Source organism: Rhinichthys klamathensis, unplaced genomic scaffold (genome assembly GCF_029890125.1).
Source record: "Rhinichthys klamathensis goyatoka isolate OS25496 unplaced genomic scaffold, OSU_Roscu_1.1 h1tg000121l_1, whole genome shotgun sequence".
NCBI classification, from domain to species: Eukaryota; Metazoa; Chordata; class Actinopteri; order Cypriniformes; family Leuciscidae; genus Rhinichthys; species Rhinichthys klamathensis.
This window is the reverse complement of record NW_026606658.1, coordinates 6096379-6118004: the sequence shown is the minus strand read 5'-3', so window position 1 is coordinate 6118004 and position 21626 is coordinate 6096379. Positions and strand designations below refer to the sequence as shown.

Here is a 21626-nt window from a genome sequence, read left to right as displayed (position 1 = left end):
AAAAAGTAAACACAGAACAGAAGCGCATGACAGTCGGGAGGTCTAGCTAGCTTAGTAATAATTTTTTGAGGTAAACAAAGGCAACATGGTGATTCGGTGTGCATTTCGCATTTGCAAAATCAAACCTAATAAATGTTCATTGCGAAGTTTTCACAAATTTCCTTTTGAAGATCCAGAAAGGATTCAAATTTGGATTATTTCTTCGGGCTTGGACAAGGAGACACCGGCAGAGACTCTAAAACAATTGAGGATTTGCAGTGACCATTTTAGACCAGACGACTTTAAAGAACCATTTAATCGAAACGGTCACAGGTTTATGACAAGGAATGCAGTTCCAGACGTCTTTCCAGATGCACCAACAGCTACAGATGTACAGGTAATAACTTTTGTTAAGCTACTCTAGCTAGCTAATGAAGCTAGCCCTTTCATAACTGATAGATCGACACTGACAACGTTAGTGGAGAATATGTAACAGTTCAATGCATTGTGTAGAGTGACAGTGTAACTTAGTGTATACCGTAAAACTTCAAATAATAGCCGAGTCCCAAATAGACGCCTGTACACGCCTGGTGTGGCTGCAGGTTTGGGTAAATATCATCAATGTATTCTGGCTCATACATATATGGTTTGTTGAATAACATACATTCCTCGTCTTCGTCGTTTTCAAAGTCCGAAACAATGGTATTGCTTTCAAACGTTGCCATAGTCCTCTGTCTTGCTATTACATATATCATAAATTATACTCTGTTTCTGTAGTGATGAGTGTCAGCGGCAGGTAAATACACTTGCGTGATTGTCACGTGGACCGACTCTCTCGGTTGCATAGGCAACATATCACTCCGCCGCTACTGTAGACTGTGCTAATAAATATAGGTAAAACAATATAACTATTGCAATGCGATGAAAAGGATAGTTTGATTTCTAACATAATTCTCTCAACAGACACTTACATCGATAGTCTGGCGTTATAATTGATTTGCTTTTAGTGTACTGTGGAGTGGGTAAAACTGTTTTAATGGCATGCTAAAACTGATACCATTGATTCGCGCTAGCCTAGCACCGGCCAATTACGCAACTGGGACGACTGGATGATTTTCTTTTTTTAAATGTCTCTACTGATAAATAACAGAGATAAAGGCTCACTTGGAAATGAGGCCCGATGTCCAAAATTCTGAACCACCCCTTTAAGGGAAGATATCATCGCCCTTCACAAACAAGGAAGAGGATACAAAAAGATAGCAAGGCACTAAATGTTCCTAGCGCAGTCACTCCTACTAGCCACTTTGGCTGGTTGAATTTTAGCCTATATATAGGCCTATACACTCTTTTAAATTTTTATATGTAGTCTTTTAAAAATGCATCTGTAAATAATAAACTTTTAAAAAAGCATATGAAATAATAAGCTAAGTACAACAGTGTTATCAAAAATATTGCTTTTTCGATATCTGAAACATTTCTAATACTCATTTTCCACAGAACAGATACACAATACCAGCTGCGCTTTTCTCGCTCTCTCATCTCTCAGACAGAGAGTTGACACACAAACTGTCCCTTTACTCACTCGTTTCATTTGCTCCGGATTAATATTGTCACTGTTACAGGGCTTGAATTTCGGTGTGTGATTGCACGTATCAGGGGCGTAGCCAGTAATGAGCCAGGGCGGCACTGCCACATTACTCACTGGCCCGCCCAGGCAAGTTTGATAAAAATAAATTTTTAGTTTACTTTTATTATTCAAATGTATTTAAGAAAACATATTAATATAAACCTGATTTATTGTTGACTGGTGTATGTGTGTTTAATTTGTTTTCCGAATAAAATGGAACTGTTGAAGCAAGTTGTAGAAAGCCTCCCTCCAGAACGTTATTGGTTGCTATGGTTGCTAGGGGTTCCGAAAGGGAAACTCTCTTAGCGGCGCCGGCGCCACAATAATGGCTAAACAACTTTCTTTAATGTGCTATTTGAAAAAAAGCAAGAGTTGAGGAAGAAGACACGCCACTGCCTTCATCTACCGAGTCCACCCAGCCCAGTTCTTCAGACTCATTAACCCACAAGAAGGCTAGTCAGGTGCTGGTGTCAGCCGCTTCTTGCTCCCTCTCTCCCGGTCAGCCTGACGCGGGTTTACCCGCCGATCTAACTGCGATATTATTATTTTAGCTTGCTTTATTTTCGGGTGAACTGTCTTTGCACTGCTGACTAGCCTGAATAAAATAGACAGGTTATTGTCTATACTGGTTTGTCCAGCCTTTATTGAGCTCTGTTGGTTGAACATGATGATTTGACGAATATTGCAAAATAAAGGAGTAACTGTTTTCGCAGTTTGTCTATTAATTTTTCTACTCTCTAAGGTTTAATTATTATTTAAGTAATTTTTTTCTAGGAAAAACTATAGGCCCACTCACTTTTTCAATGGCCCGCCCAAAATACAATTTCTGCCTACGCCACTGGCACGTATTGCGCTAAATTTTACTGCATATTTTCAGGGCCGGCCCGAGGCATAAGCGAACTTAGCGGCTGCTTAGTTTCAGGGGGCCCCCAATTGAGACAGGGGTAGCTGCAGCCTGGAGTAATGGGCGTGGCAAGAGGTAGGGGCGTGGTAAGAGGTAGGGGCGTGGCAAGAGGTTTCTCATTGGTCAAAGGAGTTTCCTCCTGGCAACTGCGTTGGCCAATCAGCAGTAACCATAGTTAAACGTCATTTCCTTTAGCTGAAAAAAAACATCATTTCCTTTAGACGGAGAGAAGATGGCAGAGGTAATTCACATATGCCATATAATTTGTTGTTCTCTTTGCTTTACATCTTTCAGCTTTGGTAATTATTTAATTGTTGTTGACAGACACATGTTACAGTGAGAAGCATTAACGACTGCATTTGCGTCGAAGACATCAGAGTCGGCGATTTATATCGATGTCCGTTCTGTGCTCTCAGTGTTTTTAGACCTTGTGAATATAACAAGATCCACAGTCATTTGCAAAGCCACAGACTTCGCGCGGTTCGCCATGAACGTAAGTATGAGTTCAGTTGTGATATGCTATGCATGCCTGTTACTGGTTACATCTGTAACAGATAACTTGTTAAGGTTAGATAATAACGTTAACGGTTATGTTACGTATCATAATTGGAAACTTATGACAAACATGTTTTGCTTTATATATAAATTTTACTATTTTAAATTGTGTTTGATGTTTATGATTCTTATAGATTTTGAAAATTGAAGACCTTAGCAAATTGCAGGTAAAATGTCATTGCTTTGCCTTGTAGCGTGAATAAAATGCAAAAAGCTATTATGAAGAAATGTGTATGTTTCTGTTATTAGGGCATCCAAGTCGAGACGTCTAACAGCTAAGTGAATGGAACGCTGATTCCTCCACTTTGTGCGGATCCCATGTTACATATCCCTGTAAGCAATTATATATTTTTTTCCACAGTGTAATATTGTAGTTATGATTTGTTATTGTTTAGCATACATACTTTAGATTTCATTGACTGTTTCGATGTATTATTGCTATTGACATTTTATGTGGCATATATGTTGTAAGCATTCTTTCAAAGGAGGCAAAAAGATTTCACAGAGCAAAATAAACATTGTGCACCATTTTGTATTATATTTATTTGTGATAGGTTGATGCTTCCACAAAAGACTGCATTCTATTTCTATCGTGGATCAAGTCACACTGGATGCTTTGTGTAAGTCATCAAGACATTTTTATCCATGTCAAATTGATTTCTATATTTTGTGTTTTTTAACAACCATTTTCAGATTTTGCGTCCAAAGCTGAAACAAGTGTTTTTTTCTTGATTCACTCTGCGCAAGTGGTCTTAGTGATGGGAGATACAGTCAAGTGTACAGGTCTTTTACATAGCTCAATAGTTCTTGTTCAAATGTTCTCAGCTGCTGTATGGTGGTTCATTTCTAAACCATTCAGCATTTTCATTTTTTTTTTTTCATTTTTTTTTTTTCATTTAGAAACCAAATAAAAAAGGTCTAAACAAGTAGCCTTTGAATTTCAGTATGGCCTGTACATTTCTCTGGGGGTGGCTTTTGACTTTTCTGAGGTGAGTCTTCAGATTTTTTGCATTAAATTATTTTTTTCTTTTATCTTGTAGGTATCGTTGACTGGAAGTCAGTCAATCCGAATGTGAGGGAGGAATATAGGGTGGGGTTTAAGCTCACCAGATGTGATGCCTGTGGATTCCTCTACAAAAACACCACTGGATATTGCAGCAATGGAAAGAAGGGGGTCTTTACTGCGTTCTATTCAGATAGAGCATTTGATGGCTTCTGTTCTGAGTAATAGAGGAATGAGTAATAGAGGAATGAGTAATAGAGGAATGAGTAATAGAGGAATGAGTAATAGAGGAATGAGTAATAGAGGAATGAGTAATAGAGGAATGAGTAATAGAGGAATGAGTAATAGAGGAATGAGGAATGAGTAATAGAGGAATGAGTAATAGAGGAATGAGTAATAGAGGAATGAGTAATAGAGGAATGAGTAATAGAGGAATGAGTAATAGAGGAATGAGTAATAGAGGAATGAGTAATAGAGGAATGAGTAATAGAGGAATGAGTAATAGAGGAATGAGTAATAGAGGAATGAGTAATAGAGGAATGAGTAATAGAGGAATGAGTAATAGAGGAATGAGTAATAGAGGAATGAGTTTTGACTTTGAACAAGCCTTTGATGAATAAAAAAAATTAATTGTAAAAATGACAACTGAACTGAATAAATGTTTTTTGGATAAAATGGTGTTTGTTTTGCTTAATTGATTAATGCCACTTAGAAGTTTATTAAACTGTTTTTACTTAATTTTTTTATTATATGGTGATTTTTTTTTATTTTATTATATGGTGAGTGTTTGATCAAACACGTATATATGCATGCCTGTATACAGCAAAAACATTTCCTGTACCATTATTATAAAAATAACATTACTTTTAGTTTGTATGTACTTGAAAGTACAAAACTAGTATGACTAATAGTGTCAGGAGACATTTTTATCTTTAAAAGAATAATTAAATTTCTTTTATTATTTAGTTCAAGTACAGACATTTCAAGTATAATGCAATAAAAAAAACAATATGAATACAAGGCATTGTAAATACAGCTAAAAATGTGTGAACCAGAGAATAACAATAACAACTGAAGTATAAAATGAACAAAATATAAATACAAAAATAAAAGTTTATAATATCAAGGCAGTTATAGATATTTTCAAAAACGTTTTGTGATCTCATGTTTGAAAGGGTTTCAAAGTATAGGTTACTGTGAGATCAGTGTTTTAAAAGGTAATATGAGGGTTTTCTTGAGTTATTTTTGTCTTATGAATAAAACTTTGTCAAAATAATTTAATTATATAATTTTGTTTTTCAGAAAAATATAGGTTTTGGAAACAAAGTAAAATGTCATGAGGTTCTAAATTAAGACAAATTTGTTTGTCATATCTATTTTAAAGTCAGTCCATAAAGAAATAGAAAAAGGGCAATACAAAAATAAAGGTTCAATATCTTCAAGCGATGTGTTACAAAAAGTGCAATTTTCACAAACAGTATGAATGTTTTTTAATGACTGATCCTAAAAAAGTCGCGGTGGTGATGACGTCATGTAACCCGCGCCATACAGAAGGTTTCGAAGGTAACGTACTTTTGGATATCTTCTCAATATCATTATTGATATTTTTACAGTGAAATAAATGTATTTGGTCTTGTATAATTATTTGTTGGTCAATAGTGATTAAGTTTATGGCTCGCTTTTATGCGGATCAGGAAGCTTTCGCGTCCAATTGTAAAGACCTTACGGCACGCCCCTACCTCTTGCCACGCCCCTACCTCTCGCCACGCCCATTGCTCCAGCCTGCAGTTACCTCTACTTGCCCCAATTGAGTGTTTTTTTTTTTTTGCTGTTGTTTTTTTACATATTAAATTTGATATTTTTAAGTCAAACCGTTCTTGTCTGTCAGTCATATAATGCAGGTCTATGGTCACCACCTCAAAGAGCATGCACAGAGAAGTCCAAATTAAACATGATTTAATGACTCGTAAATGTAAGTACACATTGATGGCCTAAGACACGAAACGAGAGGTTTGTGTGAGAAAACGGCCAGTATTTATATTGTTTTTACCTCTTGTAACCACAGCCACGTCCAAGTGATCTGAGTGCGTGGGCGCTTCGGTCTGCGCAAGTGCCGGAAAGCGCCGGAAGTGATCTCTTACCGTGAAATAAGGTATGGCCCCTTTAAGAGCTGCGCTCGCCCAACACCACATGTATACGCGCCGGGTTATTTCTGTTTGATGCTCATTTTATCAGAATTTTATCAGATCTGTTTTTTGCCGTAAAGCAATTCGTTACCTCACGAGACCTGATATCACACGATACTTCCTAACACTGAGGCTCGCCGGCCCAAAGTTGCAAGGGTGGTTTTGCGGCTCACAGGCACCAGGGGGGTGCGAGACGACCACCATTCAACACGAAATCAGTAATATAAACATTACAATGACTCCAAAGCTGTTCGGTTAAGGTAAAAAAGTTATTTAGTTCACCTTTAAACAAGCAGGATGTTCAATACCACGGGCGGCAAACTGTTTGCGTGTTTAAAAACTATACATAAGAGACGGAAAGATGCAGCTAACTATACATTATTTAAGGTTATTTCTATTCGTTACGATATTGATATATGAACTGTTGTTGTCCAGCTTTCCCCGTTGGGAGCGTGCACTAATCTGTAGCCTGGGTGCTGCACTGCTCTAGTTAACTGCTACGCCTTTCCCCCCGAAAATATCACGTTAACAACAACAACCCTTTAGAAAATGTAATTCCTTTGTGGATCCTCTTGATCTGCTTTCTCCATGTTTCTTTTTACAATTCGCTGTGTTTCAGTCTCACGCACGTTGCACGCGAGTTAACCACGCCCACTTATTTGCATGTCGCGGTATACACGGAATAAAAAAATCTGTTACGGTTGACATTTTCTACCGCGGTAATGATATATACCGTCATACCGCCCAGCCCTTTAACATAGCTTTTTATTTATTTATTTGTTTATTTATTTTATCATTGCAGGTTCATCCACTGCAGAGTTACAGGTGCCTCAAAACGAGGAACAGTATCTATTTTTTTGTAACATTCTATTTTTGATTATATTAATGTTTGTCTATTTTGTATTTGAAGATTGCACATTTAATGCACATTTGCACATTTTTTATTTAATAAATAAACAATGTATTTAATATGTATTGTGACAGTTTGTTTTCAGAAGTTTCGAGGAGTTAGTAAAAGAGTAAAGTAAAAGTTAAAACTTTATTAAAGTATCTATTTTTTATTATTTATTTTTATTAATACATAACTTCACTGTATTAATTTAAAATGTAACATTATTGCATGACATTTGTGTCAATAATCGTCAAGCACAGGTGACGCCACATGGTGGGAGGGGGCCCCCAAATCAAATTCTGCTTAGGGCCCCCAAAAGGTTCGGGCCGGCACTGCATATTTTGTACTCACATCCAAAGTGCGCACACAGAATAATGGGTCCGTGCATCAGGTTACAGCAGCCCTAATATATCCTACCTGCTGCCAAATTATGGAGATATTGGAATCATGAGATAATATTAAAAATATCTGTATGGCAGTTTTTCCATGGTAATCTATTTCAAAATTGTGGCCAGTGAAAATGCTGAGTGGCTAGTAACTTTGTAAAACCAGTAGCCACAGAGGCTGGTGAGCAAAGAAATTAATGTCAAGCCCTGGTGGTTACACTACCTGGACGGGGCAGAAAAAGGAAGCTATCAACGGCTGCAACCAAATCTCTGAAAAGGCAGGTTCAGAAAAACCCTCGAGTGACTGCAAAAGACTTGCAGCAAGACTTGGTGGCAAAAGGCTCTGAGGTTTCCGCTTGCACAGTACGGCGTGTACTAAACGTATGCAGTTTCTATGTCAGAACTCCAAGATGTACACCACTACTGACCCAAAAGCACAAGGAAAGTCGGCTCCAATTTGCTCAAAATCAAATAAATAAGCCACAGAAGTTTGGGGATTCTGTTCTGTGGAGTAACAAAACTGGAACTTTTCGGCCCTATGGGTCAGCGGTATGTCTGGAGGAAGAAGAATGAAGCATATGCTGAAAAGTACACTGTCTACAGTTAAGCATCGTGGGGGCTCGGTGATGCTCTGGGACTGCTTTGCATCCTCTGGCACTGGAAACCTGCAGCGTGTGGAAGGCAAGATGGATTCATTTTTGTACATCAGGAAATCTTAAGAGAAAACATCATGCTGTCAGTGGGGAAGCTGAAGCTTGGGTCCCAATGCATCGGATCCCAAGCATACCTCAAATTCCACGAAGGCTTGGTTGCAGAAGAAGTCCTGGAAGATTCTACAGTGGCCATTACAGTCACCTGACTTGAACCCCATAGAAAATCTCTGGTGGGATTTGAAGAAGGCGGTTGCAGCACTCAAACCCAACAATATTACTGAACTGGAGGCCATTGCCCATGAGGAATGGGCTAAAATTCCTCAGAAACATTTCCAGAAGCTGGTGTCTGGTTATACATCTCAGTAGGTCATAACAGCAAAAGAGTGTTCTTCTAAGTACTAAATATGCTTTCCGTGGGTGTGTGTGTGTGTGTGTGTGTCCACGTATAAATAAAACATACTTTTATGTTAGATGTGATTAATCGTTTTGAGCGCACTAACATACAGTTTATATACACACAAACACATACCGTATACACACACAAAGCTAAAGAAAACACTGAAAGCTAAAATCAATCATTTTAAAAGTGAATTTAGGCATTAACATTGTGATGTACAGTATGAAAAATGAATAGTTATGAAATTTGAAAAGAGTACATCTAACAGTGTTATTGAATTATTAGTGGTTTCAGAGATTACCTTTGTTGTAATGCTCACTTACAGCTAATGTAAATGTGAACATGTGACATTAGCATGCAAATTTAACATATTCAAAATCGACAAAAAATAAATATAATAATCACCCAATAACTAATGGTACCACTATATTGCGCATCCCTAATTTAATTCAAAATACCCCCAAAAATAGGCATTACTACATGGGTAATTTAATGTATAAATATGAATTTCCAGAAAAATAATTGCTCATACTGTAATACAAGATTTTGGACATACCACCCACCCCTACAAAACACACATGTAATGACAACTCCACTCTATCAAACATGCCTCTCTGTGAAAAACACTGAACAGGAAGGAAAATCTTCGCCCTCTTGACCAAGAACGCTAATATTGGTGTATAACCAAATGTCCCTCAAAAAAGATTACCATTTTTGTATTTTTTTATTGACAAATGAAGCAACATAAATAAATATCATGTGCTAGGTTTAGCGTGCAGAGGATGGGGGATGTGTGAGAGGGAAAGGAAAGGCTAGATCTAACTGGTAATAAGACTAAAGGAAAGTAAACACAAGTGGTAGAGGTAATGAGCTTCAGAGGCCGTATGGGAATTCGGTTAGGTGGGCCAACATACATCTCACCCCTACTTTCCCCAGTTTCCCTCTCTCTCTCTCTTTCTCCCTCCCCCACCTCTTCTGCCTCATGCCATTCCCCTCAACTTCTCCAGTCTCCTCCAATTCTCTAATGAGAAAAAGCTGGTAGGAAAATCCTGGACTGATTCCTATATAAACTTACAGACATCTCACGGAACAGCCCAGGGAGAAAGAGGGAGAAAGAGAGAGGTAGAGAGAGTGTTGAGAGGTTGAAGATTGGCAGAGGGCGGCCAAGCAAGAACAGTGACAAAATGTAATATAGAAGAAAAATATACACACACACTCAAAAGAGAACACAAAAGACAGAGAGCTTTCCAAGAGTCTGACATTTCGATAATAATGGGTGTTTGTCAAACAACCAATTCAGTTTGATTCATTCGTTCCCTTTTCTTTTTTTCTAGTGTGAATTCAGCTCAAATTTACAGATAATTATGATGAGTAAATATTCCAAATGAAGCAGTTAGATATATTGATTGAGGAGGAAACTGAACAGTAAGAAACCCTCCAGGGTAAACAAGTCTATACACATGCATATTCTTTTTGGACACACTATATATGCAAAAATACGCTATTTCACCATCTACGTATCAAGTTATATCCATTTTTATATTGCAAAAAGTAGTTTTTATTTTTTTATTTTTTTACCAAATTCAAACTACCAGTAATGTATTATCAAGACTACCAGAGTAACATATCGAAGACTTCTCAGAAATAGACCAGAAGGTATTACACATGATTTAATGAATCAAAAATGACAATTTAGCTTATATAAATGCACATAATTTTTTTTTTTTTTTTTTTTTAGCACAGCAACGCACACAAGGGCACTGATTGCTCGGAGACGCACAACCCAAACAAACCATCATTCTACTTTACCACATAGAGTAAAAGAGAGAAAATCAGTCTTATTTTCAAAGGATCTGACTTTAAGGACATTTATGAGATCAAATATCTAACTTTATATTCATATGGAAAGCTAATTTTCAAGTATATTTTCCAAACAAAAAAAACGGCACCTTTTGTATGGGCAAACACAAGTCTTCCTATATTGAGGCTATTAGATATAGCACAGCATACTGCACCAGCTGCTCTCAACTGATAGTTAGATATGTAATAGAGGACTAATTTAAAGGACAGACTAGTCTGGCTGTAATTATAACTTCGCTTTTTGTTCAAATATAGGGCTTATAGATGTCTGGCTTTGACAGGACCCTGTAATGAGCCACTGTACATTAATTCAGACTTGGCATATATGGGATTCAGCCTGAAATGTGTTATGGGGGAAGGCCTTGAAAAAAGAAAAGATGGAATTATGAAATATTGAGCACGAAGTAATGACCATTTTCTGCATGGCAAAATTGGCTTTATCCCTCCAGCTTAAGCTGCTTTTTATGTTTATGCTCAGTTTATGGTTGTCAAATGAAGGAATCGAGGGCTAAATTGTGATTAATTGACAATAGTTAGTGCAATGATTGCCTCCAGAGTCAAAATCTGTCTTCATAAATCAACAGTATGAGCATTTGGCAACAAAAACACCAATTATAGCAGGAGTAACAATGCATAAGAAACCGAGTGCTGCCAAGCCAAGCACATTGGCAATATTATAAAAGTACATAACAGACAGTAGCAGGACGTGCCAGTAACACAAACAGTTTTGAAAAAAATAAGAGTAGCTCTCAGGATGGGATCATTTTCTAATGAACAGCATTTCTGCATGCTCTCTTTCACAACCTAAAACATATATAGCTGATGTAAATCACATATATGACAATATGCAGGAGTTGTTTGGTAACTAATGAGCAGTCTATTATTTGCTATAGCAGGTGAAAAGGATGCACACAAGGCATGTTTTTCACCCGTGTTTTCAGGTCTGGGAGTTCTGGCTGTGCTCAGCGCAGCGGTAGAGAATAGAGTCGCCGTGACACCGTGGAGAGGAATATTACCATAGAGCTGATGACAATAATTTCAAGATCAACAAAATCTCATATTTCAAAGCTTTGGTTATATTACAAAAAATACATTTTAATATCTCATATATGCTGGTCTGTAAAGCTTTCCCTCCATTTTCTGCCTGCTCTGTCTGGATGTGCTGGGTGCTCAGAGTAACATTTTCTGCTGATTAAATAAGAGCTCACCTCATGTTCTATTCTTTGCCTAACTAATCAAATGTGCCAACAACTGTTGCTTGTTCGAAGGAAGGAAGGAAGGAAGGAAGGAAGGAAGGAAGGAAGGAAGGAAGGAAGGAAGGAAGGAAGGAAGGAAGGAAGGAAGGAAGGAAGGAAGGAAGGAAGGAAGGAAGGAAGGAAGGAAGGAAGGAAGGAAGGAAGGAAGGAAGGAAGGAAGGAAGGAAGGAAGGAAGGAAGGAAGGAAGGAAGGAAGGAAGGAAGGAAGGAAGGAAGGAAGGAAGGAAGGAAGGAAGGAAGGAAGAAAGAAAGAAAGAAAGAAAGAAAGAAAGAAAGAAAGAAAGAAAGAAAGAAAGAAAGAAAGAAAGAAAGAAAGAAAGAAAGAAAGGAAGGAAGGAAGGAAGGAAGGAAGGAAGGAAGGAAGGAAGGAAGGAAGGAAGGAAGGAAGGAAGGAAGGAAGGAAGGAATCCTATTAATTGCAATGAATTACTTAAGGAAGCTTGTTTCCGCCACTGAATAAAAAATAAAAAAGGTAATCGCGACTTTCTCACAATTCTGACTTTTTTTCCTCGCAATTCTGGGCTTTATAACTTGCGATTGTGAGTTTACATCTCACAATTCTGAGAAAAGTCATAATTGCAAGATATAAACTCGCAACTGCGAGGAAAAAAAAAGTCCGAATTGCGAGATGCAAACTAAATAAAAAGTCGCAATTAAAATAAAAAGTCGCAATTATCTTTTAAATTGTTTTATTCCATGGCGGAAACAATCTTCCATAATTAATTGACTTATGCAATTAATTTTAAAAAATGTACATTATTTGTATAATCGATTTCAACCAATGCATCGATAAAATGACTACTGATATCATATAATTGATGCCACTCATGTTAACCCAAACTCACTTTGTCAACAACTTTATGAAATTTATTTTTTAGATTTAGTTTCTAGCCTGCCTCATTTTGTTGTGCATGTCCTAATTGGGATACTAGATTTGCTAATTTTAGTGAGCACACAAGGCTGAAAGACCTTCTTGACTGTTGTCACTGCTTTGCACAAGCCAATGATTAGCTGGATCAAATTATGTTCTTGCATGTGCGACATTTTTCTTTTTTAATTATCCATGGTTTTTAATGTATTTTTGTGGAGGTCCCAATTGGGTTCAATTAAATGTCTAGTTATATTTGGTTACATCTGTGAGTTGAAAAACGTAACTAGTTGTGTAAAACAGGAACATCGTAATATTGATATGTTGAGCACAGGCCCTTGAGTCAAATCAAATTGTATCGTGGCATGTTTTGAGGTATTGGTAAACATTGTATCGCTGGCTAAGAGAATCAATGACAATGAGAATCAATTTTTTGTTTTAGAATTAATAATGCTAAATGAACATGTTAGATTGACAGACCTAATAATTGCTATATGATATCCCATTAATAGTTATACATCAGAATAGATTAGAATCCGTCTAGTGCCAGTGATCTGACCGACAGCTACAAAACTGAAATCTCCTCCATGTCCTGAGAAGATGTCCGCTGTCTGCTCAAGCTGAAGGCTGTTAGTTGATTTGGACACGTCCCAAAGCACATACATTATCACACGCTTATCTACTGACCTTAGTTTTAAGGTCTGGAGATGGTCTGGAGGCCGATAGCTATTGTGGGGTGGGTTTGCAGTGTCATCAAGATAGCGGAGCATGTTGGAGATAATTGTAGTGTTTTGGCCACGTGCAAAGAACACTGATGTTTAAGTCCAAAATGAGGATGTTCAGTGGGTTTTGGAAGATATGTTATCTTAGATGCCTTGAGGGCACATTATCTCGTAAGTGAGGGAGGTCCTTCTCTTACGCTTTGACAACGTGAATAATCTCCCATTTTCTTCTGGAATTATTTGCATCAATTAATGCATTATTTACATTCTTTAGTGCCCCGATGTGTTATATACAGAGTACATCTGAATGTTAAAGGCTGTTAAATACATGTCTTTGATGACAGTGTAGCTCAGCTAGAACTGCTACTGAAAATCCAAATAACAGCTGTTACTGAAAAAGCGGAAATACACGCGGCAGCTTATCAGTGTTTTCAAATAAACCAACTTTAGACATACCGAAGACTTGGTTTTCCTTCCTAAAGCTGCATCAGTTATCTGAGAATCTCGCTGCGCAGATAGTATTGCTATGGCACATCTTTCTGTCTATTTTAAACATTGGAATTGGCCATTTCAAAATTGTCTTCTATTTTTTTTCTCTTTAATTATTAGGAAATTTAATATTCCTTACAGTAATACATACAGCACTATACAGAAGTACCACAAAGTTTCCAATTTTCTGCAAATTGTGACTGCTTTTTTCAAAGAAAGTAGAAGGTAAGGTAGAAGGTAGACAAAAAGATATCTAAATACACTTAAGTTCAGGTGCATTGTGAATGCAAAGAAATATTTTCTATTCAATACTGAAAGAGGCCTGGGTTTAGTTCTTTACAAGTACAAGTGTGAACATCCTTGAATAACAACTATTTATTTTGGCTGTAGAATTTGGAGACCAACATTTTTTTTTTTTTTTTGTCTTCTTTCTTTTTATGGCACACCATGCTGAACTTCATTGAGCTGCTGTATGGTGTAATATTTCAATATAATAAACATTACTTCTGGTGCTTATATTGAAATATGGGAAAAAAATATTCACATTGTTCCTGTACTTAAAGGTACAATATGTAGGATTTTTGCAGTAAAATATCCCAAAACCACGAGGCCAATGTTTTATATTTTGTTTAGTTGATTACCTACAATATCCCCAATGTTTCCCACTATTTGTAAATCGTGAGAAAATTGCGATTTTAACCAGGGAAACGGGACGTGTCAGCAGGGGCGAGGAGTCGCCAGTCAATGGCGTCATATCCGGTCGTACTGCCATATTCCGCTCGTACCGCCCATGGCGACAGACGTGGACAACTGGGTTATGCCTAGCAGGACACTCACGCTGTTGTTGTTTTGTTCAAACATTTTGGTCCATGGCAAGCAGACTTTGAGACAAGAGGACTAAAACGAAGATCAAAATCTTTCGAGATGCCGAGAGCTCCACGTCCGCGACTAACTTCGACTTGACAGAGACGCGAGTGTTGCATGTAAGTTACTTTATTAGACAGGTGAGCAAATGTAAATAAAATAAACTAATCAATGTTATTTAGTTCAACATGATGAAATGAATTCATGATATGATCAGTATGTTATTCTAATGTTGATCTAGCTTACTGCTAGTCTCATATAGCCAACAAACAACCTAACTAACAACATTCAACACACTCAAATGCCGTTTAGTGTGATAGTGTAACTGTTAGAGCAAGTGAAACAGCGCTGCGTTACCTCAAGTTTAATTCGTCTAATAAACTGACCTGTGTGAGTATTAATTCAGCACTTGCGTGTAGTTCGGTAGAATGAAATGTCCTTATTCCTTTATATCCGCGGGACTCGCGTTGCGTGTGACGCTGGTATACGTCTCTCATTAGCAATCGCGCCCTGCTTCACACCAAGGTTATTATAGTTTTGCATTTTTCATTAGTTTTTATTTTTATTTCATTTTGACTTTTTGTTTTCAAATTCAGTTTAGTTTTAATTAGTTTTTAAAGTGGGTTTGCTAGTTTAGTTTATTTTTTATTTTTTGAAAATGCTTAGTTTTAGTTTAGTTTTTATTAGTTTTAGTGTTAGTTTTAGTCTTTTTTTGTAATTTTGGTTATTTGTCAGGGGCAAGATTCAAAAAGGTCCGAAAAAAGTATTGTGTAATAATAACTCAACAAAAACATCATACAATTTTAGAAATATGTATTCAACAATAACACGAGTAGCTACATAAAATGTACGAGCACAAATATGTAAACAGTCTACACAAGACTCAGCAGTAAGTGCAAAATGTGCAAGTGACGTGTGCCAGGAAAAAAACTAAATAGCCAACAGACTAAAGAAGACACACATGAACGGCGTATCAACACATTTATGAGCCTCACAAGACATTGCTAGGAGCTCAATCTCTTTACCTCTACAAAATCCATACGCCGTACCAAAAATCTACGTTACACACATCTTCTATACAAAATGCACACCCCATACAAATCCCACAGCTGTACAATTTTCACACCCATACTAAATTTACCCTATACAATACTCATCTGGATTGAAGCAGCAAACATTCAGTGTAAGAGTTAAAAAATGACATAACATTATTTAGCTAATTTGAATCACAGCTTATATCGTGTTTTGACATCGACAACCCAACAGCATTAAACTTTCTAAAGAAGCCGCAATCGCTTCTCGGGTCGACATTAACACACTGACAAAATTGTATTCAGAATTTAAAATATTTTGTTATGCCACTTTTTAATGTGTGATTGTGTAAAGGTGTTCACGAGATACCAACCTTTAACTTGCTTTCAACGAACACTCGTTTTCATGGAGACGCGGTGTGCACGGAGGGGGAGGGGCTGTGTGTGTGTGTGTGCGCGCCGCGTGTATGTGAGAGAGAGAGCAGGGAAAGGAAATGCAGCTGAACGAACACGCTGCGTTTTTTTAAAATGAATAACGAAATGCAATTATGTGGCGGCCGGTGCGGCGGCCCAAGACATTGACAAATACGAAAACTAAGGACATTTACTCTATAATTTTATTTTATTTTAGTTAGTTTTGCCAAACACATTACAGTTTTAGTTAGTTATCGTTTTTTTGTAATGCCTCGTTTTTATTTTTATTTCAGTTAACGACAATGTTTTTTCCCACCTAGTTTTCGTTTTTTCGTTCGATTTCGTTAACGATTATAACCTTGCTTCACACCACAGTCATGTTAAAAACATCAAAGTATTTACTCATTCATAAAAGATATATCAGCTTGACGACAAGATCCATAATTCCGCTTAATGCTTTGCGTCATCGATATACGCCTTTGCTATTGTAAGAGGTTAGCGACCCCTGGTGGCGAAAAATCCTACATATTGTACCTTTAAGTAGATTCAGATATCTTTTTACTCAATTTAATTTTGAAACATCTCAGTCTACATTTTACCACAGTTTTTATAGTGATTTAAAGTGCAATTTCTGTTTGTTTGCATTTAATTTGTATAATTACTTGAAGTCAAAGATTCTTTTTGAAAACAATACAGTAATCCAGAACCTTGAGCGCTCTGCGTTTCAATGCACATTATACACAGACTTTGAAGCATGCAGCACATGCAGACTATATAAAATGTATATATTAAATCCCTTACAAATTCTATAATTAGATATTTTTATAATTAAATCAAGTTTAATAACTGAATCTCACTACACTATTTAGATTTCACTGCAATCAACAGTACAGCCCAACTTTCAAAAGTGAAGTCACCCAAACTCTCTCCCTCTCACACACGCAAACACAGGCATTATTAAGTACACGCATACACACAAACTCTCCCAGAATGCCGACGCTACAGATAACATGCTGGTGGTTCCAGAGAAAACCCCATGACGGAGGACAAGTCAAAGGTTCAATAAGCTAGAGTAACACTCAAGGGAAAAAAAGATCTGATGAATGACAGGATACAAACACAGAATGATGAATCACAAAGACTGCGGAATCATTCTCTAATGGCAAACAGACGCACAAGGACGCACAAGAAGAAAACTCCTTCATTACTGGCAAATCAATCACAAAAAGAAAACTCCTTCATTACTGGCAAATCAATAATACAAAGAGATTTTTTTGATGAACTGATTGAGCGATCAACTGATGCACAAGCCAAATTGCAAATGAGATTGTCAGATGTTGCAACAAGGACAATCAATCCTTTTTGAATCAAAATTCTATAGTTTTACATCCCAAGTGGGAAAAAAGTATGAAAATGAGTTTGTCCAAAGACTCTCAAATAGGACAGACACTTTTACATGCTTCCAGTGGGAAGAACAGAAGATCGATCTAAGATACTTTACAAACTATTAAAAAACAGTGACCTTTTTTCTAATGGCCACAGAGATGCATTAAATGTCATCTATGAACACCATACAGATAAATAAATCTCCCCGCTAATAATGAGTCCCAGAGATCCAGGCCCCACTCCACGGCACAACAATGATCTAAGAACAGAAACTACCATACGAGGAATCATTACATGAGATGGCACCGTGAGAGATGAACTGTCTCGACACATAAATCTGCAAGAGGATATACGGAGGACACAAATGTCACTGGGCGCTTTGATTTGTTGACATTTGGCTGCATTATAATTACTGAACGTGACCACTGTTTCATAGCTAAATAAAATCAAAATAAACAGCCAGCCTGTTCATTGATCTCGACTGGACGGTGAACAGATTGTGTATGCAGAACTGCAGCAGGACGATTCAAGGAGAGGGAATTCCACATCTATTTCTTGACCACAGTTAATAGGATCCCTTCTGGCTCAGACTTTTCCTAAGCGCATGAGTGCACAGGATCAACGGGAACTCGGTAGAGACAGTGGCATTTAAGAATATGGAAATGCGATGGCAAGAGCTGGCTATATTATCTCTGAGGAATACCAGACCATCAGGCCCGGAGAACCACAAGGCCCACTCACACCCAGTGGCACTGTGTTTCATAAGCCTGACTTACTTTTTAGGGATGTGGGCTCGCCTAATGGGGGAAGAGCGTGAGGAGTTTGAGAAACAAGAATGGGGGAAAGATGAGTGTGTTTGATTGGGCAGCCTTTCAGAGCCCACAAGGCTCATCATATTTCCTACTGAAGAAAAACAAAACATTTGAACCCAGACATCACAATCACATCCAGCCAGCTCGTTCAATCCAAAAGAGCATTCTTTCCTTCGGCGAGGCTGCTGCGAGTCCGTCGAAAACCAAACAGATCACCTACACCCAGAATCAGTTATACTGCAAGTGCACACCTCTGACTCACACATGCTAACCACATCCCTTGCGCACACACTCAAAATCAGGTCCGTTTTCTTTTCTCCTCTTTCTGCTAAACAGGGAAGCCTCTTAAGACACTAAATGAAATCATCTCGCTGCTGAGGGAATGAGAGCTTTAACAACACCCTAAAAATTACAGTCATTTGGACTAGATAGATGTGACTAATCTAAACCACTTGTTAGGCGCTCTTACTGAAAGGCTAGCAAGGATTGATTGGATTCACTTAAATAATTAAGTAATCACAAAGTTAAGAAATCAGGAATATGTTGCTATTGACTTCTCAAATTACTCCTAGAGGGAGTCATTTGAAATATCCATCTGATCTTTTAGAAAGTAAAAAGCAATAGACGTATTGCCCTGAAGATACAGGCCAAATACAATTTGGGCTGAATTCTAGGCACTGCCAATACAATTTCATGGTAATTCATAACTATTTTACGGTTTGCCAAATTGGGGGTTAAACTTGGGGGTGGGCTCAGAGGTGGACCTTCATGCTTATATTTTTGAGCGAATCACACTGTACAAATTCATACGAAATCGGCACCTCGTAAAATACTTAAGTTTTCCCATGAAGATCTGGTTGGCACTGCCATCTGATTAACCGATAACAATTTATTGACATCTATGATTTTACCTCAAAGAAAGATATAGTAAATTCAGATGATATGCAGCCAAAGGCACTTTGCGTGCATGATTCTTATAGCTCTAGAAATTCATGACACCAAGCAAATAACTTAACTCATCGGTGCTAATAAATGAGGTGATGTCAAATTGCCTCAGAGCCATTGTTGACCAATGGAATCAAATTACTTTTCTGAGCTTGTAAGTCATAAAAACGCAAACAATGCGTTAAGATAGTTATGAGACTGTTGAGGTAACATTCATGCTTGCCAAGTCTCATAAACTCTGATATTCTGCAGGATTGTGTTGTCTTCCACACCACAAGCTCTGTAATTTGTAGATATCACGCTATCAGCACAATGGGGACTTCAAAACATATTTAATATATATTTTCTCTTTGTTTGGGGGATGTTTATTCATCTATTTAACTAATTTCCGAAGAGGACAACATGATATAGCCAGAATTATTTATTAAAATTGTGTCGAAGACGTTGTTTTCAAACCTAAGACAGCGCCCGGCGGCGTTCACCGTAGCGCGTCCTACCTGAACAGGTGAATGCCATCCAGGTGAGGCAAAGTGCATTTGCGTTTGAAAGGATATGGATTGCAAACCATTTTCAGACACCAACTCCTTGGACGTGTGGTTTGCTTCAGATAGAAAAACACAACCGGTGCCAAAGACGGATAGGGCAAGGCTTCCTCGCCGCTAGCGGACGCCTCCTCCGCCGCTTCTCCGGCTGCGCTCTCCCGCCTTTCACCTCCATCAGCCTCAAGCTCACTGCGCTCCCCGCCACCGGACAGGTCGTTAAGTCGTATAAAAGTCCTTGGAAGAGAGGAGCTACCCTCTGCTTCCCTCAGCTGATGGTCCTCGGAGATATTTTCTCCATCTTCAGCCATCATTCACCCCCTTGAGGAGAGACAATGCATGCATTACTAGCTGTACAATCGAAAAGGAATTCTGCTAAATGAAATGCTGGAAAAATATATGAAAAATGCAATGCCATGGTAAAACAGCATACACGTCAGTTTATTTTAACCTACATGATTGTAAATAAAACTATATTTGATAAAATGCATTAAGAACAACTGCATTTTGTATTTATTATTTATTAAGGTCGGTGCATTTGAACAATAGAAAAATATTATAGGCAAGACTTTTGAGACTATTGGAATTTTACAGGCTGGTATTCAGTAATGATTTATGGAACTGTAGGGGGAAGACAATAAGCCATGGTGGTACCAATATGATATGGTACTTTGGTGTCCTCTCATTAAACAAATAAAATCTTCTAAAAAAAACATAATTTGCATTTTAAATAAACACTAATTATGACTTTAAAACTTGGCAGTACCTTTTTGATGATTACACATGCATAATGAACAAGCAAATGAGCGTGATTAAGCTTTAACAATAATTCAGTAAAATATTTTAAATGTTGATTTCTTACCTGTAATTGCTTCTGAAAATATGCCCAAATCGAGCTTACTCATCGCATGATCATTTCTGTTGCAAAAGCAGTCCAAATGATGTTATTGAACAGGATCAGTTGGAGCTCGCAGGCTGAGTTTCCAGGTGGCAGTTACAGCGCAAGCAGGTTTATAGGCATCTCAGTGACTTGGTCAGCATGCCTTAAAATTTCAACATTGTATTTCGATGACCAACAACCAGATAAAAACAAGACAAGTCCTGCAAAACTGCTTCCCGATCCCCAATTGTGCGCTCCGATCGCTTTCTCCGTGTGCGCGCACTTAAAAAGTAATGCAACAAAGGTTAGAATTCAATGTTTTTTTTTCTATTAGATAACCGCAAGATCTAATGCTCAAAAGTATTCACAACAGTGACAATTATATATCCTTAGACGATTAGTAAAATCCTTCAGAAATCTTTTCTAAAGGTGCAGGCAGTGATTTTCTGTCTGCATATGAAAAGGAAAACCTTAAGCTCGTGCTGAAAGGATGCGCAAGAGAGCTCTCTATGTTGAAGACTTGTCCATTATTGCGAAAACACACAATTCTCCTATGATTCTCCCAGTCGGCAAAACGGTCTATAGCACGAATCCGCTCATGCGAACCAATTCACAGCTGGATTCGGATTCAACTTCCAATCCCCGCCCCTTGAAGGCGCGTCCACCAATCAGAGGCGACAATAACTCAGCGTCTCTTTTGATTGCGTTAAAGAAGTGTCAATCAACACTGCACTAACATGTCTGGTGAAACAGCTGGAACCTAATTGTTTACACTGAACCAATAAAACTAGGAAAAGTTTGGGATTGGACCAAACCTGCTATATGATTCGCCTATGTTTATGATGCAAGGACATTTTTTGTCAAGGAACAAAAAGGAAACGACATATTTGTGATGAGAACAACCAGAGCATCAGATTGACGCCAAGGACCCCTTCCTAAAATGTAGCTGCGCATGTACAAGACTCATTTACAGTGTGT

The 21626-nt window shown here is 37.8% G+C and overlaps 1 protein-coding gene across 9 annotated transcripts in view; it reads right to left on the bottom strand.

The window, feature by feature from the left end:
- The window catches only part of cacna1g (calcium channel, voltage-dependent, T type, alpha 1G subunit), a 254008-nt gene extending 232734 nt beyond the window's left edge, over positions 1–21274 (bottom strand). For 8 of the 9 annotated variants that reach the window (XM_056255715.1, XM_056255714.1, XM_056255720.1 and 5 more), the window contains exons 1-2: positions 20631–21271; positions 19785–20089 (exon numbers count right to left, since the gene is read on the bottom strand). In XM_056255715.1, the coding sequence (XP_056111690.1) occupies positions 19785–20082 (298 nt within the window). In that variant the 5' untranslated portion in view covers positions 20083–20089; positions 20631–21271. Of the gene's footprint in view, positions 1–19784; positions 20090–20630 lie in introns of all 9 variants that reach the window. The other variant, XM_056255722.1, reaches the window with a different exon arrangement.
- Between the last annotated feature and the right edge of the window lie 352 nt (positions 21275–21626).